Here is a 6342-nt window from a genome sequence, read left to right as displayed (position 1 = left end):
TAACATAGCACTTGAATTCTGGTGTCTATCACTGGCTTGTGTGGCTAGTCTTCTCTGGTGTATATTGACTCGCTTGCCTTTTGTGAGAATATCCATCGCATGAAGTAGATAGATGAACTTGACAAAACTGTCAGTTGGATGGAGACGCGTGTCGCAACTGAATGTTAGCGTGTGTTACTAATCAGATAATGACATTTGCTATTGTGGTTTGCATCACGGTGAGTAAATGGACTTGAGTGATGTGGACATTTTTTCTAAACTCCTCCCTGTTAGAAATATAATTGGGTTTAAGTTAGAGATAAGGAGATAAAGATAAAATTAGTTTAAACCACATGTAACTTGTCTTGTACTCCAAATCTCTATCCCTCTTGTACTCCTATATATACCCTACACAAGGGTCAGATCAATACAACAACAACAACAATATTCTAGGCATCTTACGATTCTCCACATGGTATCAGAGCGGTTAGTCTCACGATGCCGATTCTAAAACCTTCCACCACTTCCGTAGCGCGCCGCCCTCGGAGAGATTAATCTCCTCTCCCCGGAGGCGCAACACCCGATCAATCAAAAATTAGATTGATCTTGTAGTTTAGATCCAATTTTTGAGTTCCTATCATTAGATCGATTTCATAGATCAATTTTAGTTTTCGAAATCCTATTAGATTAGTTTTCCATAGCCTCCAAATAAACCTATTGATCTACCCTATTATCCGGCGAAAATCTTCAGCAGAAATCGATGCTTCGGCGGCCCGGTGCCAACTCCCGCGCAACTTCAAGCCGGCAACCATGGATGCGGGTACCACGTGCAGCTGCTCCGAGCCATGTGCCGGAGGTAGCGCACACCCGCCGACGAGCAGCGGATCGATCCCTCGGCTACGACATCAACAACGCCATGGATCGATCTATTACGAGCTGCATGGTGCCTTCCTCAATTGGGCCACGCGCACAGACGTGGACGCCATCGTGCGAGCGCGATCCAGAACAGCAGACGCCGGCTCCAATAGGCATGTGATCCGATCTCCATCAACGCCACATCACCTTGCCCCTCGACATCAAGCTTCATCAAAGGTAAGTCCAGCCATGCGTAGGTACGCCAATGCAAAGCAAGCTTGCATGCACACATATCCATCCATGAATCATGCACATGGCCAGGCAAACCAATCTCGTGCGAGGAGACGCATGCAACAAAACCTGGACTCCGACACGTGCCTCCTCCTGCCGCGTATGCCACCTCTACTTCGACCGGCGAGAAGGGAGCGGCATCCATGGCCCGTGCACCCACGCCTCCACAATACCAGGCATCATGAATCACGGGAGGGCGAACTCCCATACGCATCTACACCGACTGCCGAAACTGCCTTCTCCTCTGACATTCGTAAAGTGCATCGTTCACGTCTGCAGCTTCGTCATAGCGCATTTTTTTGCGCCTCTGACTTTATGCGGCTTCATCATCCACGAAGACCACACCATCGACCATGACTATCTCGACCACTGCTACATCATCATGATCGGCTACCTCGACATTAATGGCTACGTCTACAGCAACTCATCGGCAACAACTCCAGTCAACAGCGTCCGCCTCGTCACTTGCGTCCACGACACTCCCGCCGTGACTGCGGGAGGGAATAGAGGAGAAGGCAGGAAGGCACCAGAAGGGGACACAGTCACCGCCCTAGGTGCCAACCCATCAGAGACGCAGTTGATGATGGCGTAGCGGAGAAGACGACGAAAGCGCAAGACTTCAAATCCAGTCGTACTCGTCCGCTTCACTCCCGCTACGACTGAGGGAGAATGTTAGAAATATAATTGAGTTTAAGTTAGAGATAAGGAGATAGAGATAGAATTAGTTTAAACCACATGTAACTTGTCTTGTACTCCAAATCTCTACTCCTCTTGTACTCCTATATATACCCTACACAAGGGTCAGATCAATACAACAACAACAATATTCTAGGCATCTTACGATTCTCCACACCCCCAAAAAATTCAAACTGACATACGTTTTTGAAATTCATGAAAATTTTACGAATTCTTGAATTATCTTAGATTCCGCAAAAAATTGTGTTAACTTGTGAACGGTTTTTAAACTTGCGAACATTTATTGATATTAGTGAACATGTTTTGAACTTGATGAACATCGTCTAAAATTCGTGTAACTTGTTCTGAAATTCAGGAGCATTTTTTTGAATTCCAGAACAATTTTTTAATTCTCTATGATTTTTTTATTTTTTTTGTTTGAAACCCTAACCATGTTTTGATGAAGCGAAAAAAAAGAAATAAATCCGAAACGAAAAGAAAACAGGGGCACCCCGGGCACACGGGCCGGCCCAAAACTCTCGCGCTGACAAGGAGGACGGACGGACAACGCGCCGGGTTGTCTCACGAGGAGGACCCAGAAGAGCAGGCCCAGCCCAGCCCAGGTGGAGAGCGAGACGAGAAGCCGCCCGCCGCCTCTCCCTCCCCTCGGCTTCCGCTGCTAGGGTTCTTCTTCTCGCCCTCGCCGACTGCCACGCCTCTCTTCGCCACCCGCTTCCCGCTCCCACCCCCGCCGCCGCCGCCGCCATGGTGAGGCTCAACGCCGACCTGATATGGAAGAGCCCGCACTTCTTCAACGCCATCAAGGAGCGCGAGCTCGACCTCCGAGGTTCCTTTCCCCTTCCCCCTTCCTCTCGCCCGTCAGATAGATCTAGGGCTCTGCCTTTTTTTCTCCCCTGTCTAACCGGTGGTTCGTCTTGTCTTCGCGGCGGCAGGCAACAAGATCGCCATCATCGAGAACATCGGCGCCACCGAGGTGAGCTCCGCCACCCACCCGTCCTTCCTCTCATTCTAAGCTGTATGTAAGGTGCGGGCTCCTCGACCCAACCTCCCCGGCCGGGGGAATCTGCTTCTAGGAAAATTGGTACTGCTTCCTAGAACGGACGGGTGCAGAGGCAGAAGCTGTTTGAGCTAGATAGTTAGTGATGCAAGGAACACAGGTGTCTCGATTTGCTTGGCTGCAATTGAAGTGGGCTGGGGGCGGTAATGCTGGGGTGACTTGTCAGGTTCACAGACGTTACTGCTGGGAATGTTTCTGTTGGTCATTCGATGATAGCTGAGCAACACCAAAGAGTGCTCATCTTGCAGTTACAGTTCAGAATAGTGTGTCTTAGACACTGCCATACCAGCCAAGTTTGCGAAGAATGAAGTATTGGACTGCATTGTGTAGCAATTTTACAAGGAGCACACGCTATAGGAGTGGTGAAGTTGTAGACCTTTCTTTATAAGAAATCAAGTGCTCTTCACTATGGAGCAGTGTGCATGTTGAAATTGCTAATAGGAGTGTTTATACACTTGCTCGCCACACCTTCAGTGCTTCGGTTATCGATTTCCTTGGCTGCAATTGAAGTGGCCACAGAGGCTGGGAGGGGTAATGCTGTGGTGCCTTGTCAAGTTAGCAGACGTTACTGCTGGCAATGTTTCTGTTGGCCATTCGATGCTAGCTTGGTAACATCCCTGCTAGTGGATTCATAATCCTTGTCCTTGTTATAAGCAGGGAGTTTTACCTGTATCAGTCTGTGCTATGCAATGTTATGCTGGGGTTGCAAGGCGTGACGTGGGTACTGTTTGAGCATATTTTGTCTAGTGTCCGCCTAAGAGTGGTGATTTTGTTGTTATGGTTCAGAATAGTGTTTTTATGCACTGTTATACCAGCTAAGGTTGAGAGGAATGAAGTATTGGAGTGCATTGTGTAGTAATTTTATAAGAGGTGCATATCGTAGGGGTGGTTAAGCTGGAGGCCTTTCCTCCCCATGAAAATAATTTACTCTTCAGCCTTCACTATGAGCAGTGCCCTCATAGAATTAGCTGCTAGGAGTGTTTATGTACTTGATCACCACACCTCTACTGTTCTGGTTACTTTTGCTTTCTTCTATGTAGTTGTCCAGGGCATAACAGTTTTATTATGCATGGCTTGTTATTGTGTTACCAGCCTACTCTCTTGTACTGACTCTACCATCAGTGACACACCTCTTGGCGATTTTTGTATTATCAATGGCTTAAAATTTAAAATGTTTAGCTTGATTTGAAATTGAAATCATAGGGATTTCTTTGTCTCATTTTAAATTGTTTGTAGTTGCTCCAGTTCCTTCTCTAGCTGTGTTTATAACTTGTCTTTGTTCCTTTTTTGATAACAGGACCAATTTGACACGATTGATTTGTCGGACAACGAGATTGTCAAGCTTGAGAACTTCCCTTTCATGAATCGCCTTGGCACTCTGTTAATCAACAACAACAGAATTACACGTATCAATCCCAACCTTGGTGGTAAGAGGAACAATATCTTGTCTTGTTGCCATGTGCTTCTGTCACTTGCATAATTTGCTCCATAGCTTGTCTGTTTCTTCAATTCTCTTTGCTTTGCTGTTCATGTAGAGTTTTTACCCAAGATGCATACTTTGGTGCTGACGAACAATCGCCTCACAAGTCTTGCGGAGATTGACCCCCTGGCCTCTCTTCCAAAGCTGCAATTTCTCAGCTTACTGGATAATACCGTAACTAAGCAACCAGATTACCGGTTATATGTGATCCACAAGCTGAAGCATCTGCGTCTCTTGGACTTCAAGAAAGTGAAACAACAGGTTAGCAACCATCAAATTCTTGATAACACAATTATGTTTGATATTTGAATCATCTGTAGTCAGGCTTGATTTCTTGATTGTCATGTTGTCCAAATATACTTCTGCATAGTGCCAATTATTTTGTTCTGAATGACATCTGTTTAATTCCGCTGCAGTTTTCTCTCATTTGATAGCTAATCAGTCTCTAAAGTCAACATCCTATGTTTGCATTTTCTTTAATGATGAAACATCATTTACCATTTGTGTGCCACTGTGCTGCATTGAACTTTGTCTAGTTCTTCATATATGGGAAACCAACTTGTCATGATTTCTTCAATGAACACAGAAATTTAGTGATATAATGTCTGGACATAATATATTGCATGTATCTACAGCCCACATACATCTGCCCATATATGTTTTACTTATCTAAGATATGAGTTAGTTCAAATGAGCTCAAAATTTAGCAGCATTGCAGGCTTATGTGGTTTACGGCTTTATGCTAATCAATAGACTATGTCTGCTCTAAGTCATGTTTATTTTAATTGAAGAAGTATTAGTTGAGAACACCATCTAGATGCTATCGTGCTAGGCTGCTAGCCCTTTAGAGCATCAAGTCAAGATAATTCTTGGGACTTCTAAAAGAAAAGAGTTACTGTCATTAATTGACAGTTTATGAGTTCTGTCAGCAGCTAATACTCTTTTCTTCTATTATCATTTTCTTCATTTCTTTTTTAATGGAGCTAGGAGTTGTTGATTTATACCATGCCATAATAGTTTTATCATGAAGTTTTTTAGAAGTTCTGGATATGCACAGAAATCCTGTCGCTGCTTGATTTGTTGATTTATTCCCCACAGGTTGATTCATTTCCTTCGGAATGATTTCCAAAATGATTTTGGAATTGACCGCAGAAGTGCTGGCAGCAAAAGGGGGAAAAGAGCAACTCTTTTAATTGATTATCTGTGAATTATAGATGCATGAATGCCATTGAATGTTTTTTGGTTGGCATGTTCACTAGCATTATTTGCCGTGCCTGGTTTTGTGTATGTTTCTGAAATTTTGTATGAGATTTTGTGTTTATGTAGGAGAGAGCTGACGCAGCACAAAAGTTCCACTCAAAGGAGGCAGAGGAGGCGGCAAAGAAGGTTGCTGCCAAAGCTTATACTCCAGTAGTGATGGATTCTCAAGGCACCACAAAAGATCAGGGCCCTAAAGTAGTCGCTCCAACGCCTGCGCAGATCACAGCTATCAAGGTACACTCCCTCTTTTATTTTGGACACATACTGTTAATGTCATTATTGCAAGTTGAGTAGAACCCCTATGGCGATTATTGCATTCAGGGGAAAAAACATGGTCAGTTGTTTTACTAGCATGTTTGCTATGGACTTGATATTTACCTTCATATGTTTTGGTTTTACCATGATGTTCATGTTCATCTCAGTTACCGAGGCATCTTTTGTTCTCAATTACTGTATATAGGTCGTGCTGTAAATGTCAGTATCTTCTGCGTATTTTCTTTTGTAATACTGATACATCTGGCTGCGAATTTGTGTTTAACAAGTTTGTTATCTGTAGGCTGCTATTGTGAACTCTCAGACACTTGATGAAGTAACAAGGCTTGAGAAGGTAACATGCCATGTGTCGTTTAGCTGTGGCGATTTGTGCAGTTTGAAGCACCTTATGCTGAGTACTGACGTGCACTCGTTTGTCACCATGATATCAGGCGCTGAGCACTGGCCAAGT

At 44.3% G+C, this 6342-nt stretch overlaps 1 protein-coding gene across 1 annotated transcript; it reads left to right on the top strand.

Annotated features, from left to right (window-relative positions):
* Window positions 1-2457: 2457 nt before the first annotated feature.
* On the top strand, window positions 2458-6337 carry LOC125530479 (U2 small nuclear ribonucleoprotein A'; the record flags this gene model as incomplete). The annotated part of the gene is made up of 7 exons (XM_048694873.1): window positions 2458-2647; window positions 2754-2794; window positions 4176-4305; window positions 4414-4619; window positions 5685-5852; window positions 6175-6225; window positions 6323-6337. Coding segments are annotated over exons 1-7 (693 nt in total), but the record flags the coding sequence as incomplete, so codon positions are not given.
* Window positions 6338-6342: the final 5 nt, after the last annotated feature.

This window comes from Triticum urartu, unplaced genomic scaffold (assembly GCF_003073215.2).
Source record: "Triticum urartu cultivar G1812 unplaced genomic scaffold, Tu2.1 TuUngrouped_contig_6347, whole genome shotgun sequence".
NCBI classification, from domain to species: Eukaryota; Viridiplantae; Streptophyta; class Magnoliopsida; order Poales; family Poaceae; genus Triticum; species Triticum urartu.
The sequence above is the reverse complement of the archived record's forward strand: the minus strand, read 5'-3'. Positions and strand labels throughout refer to the sequence as shown.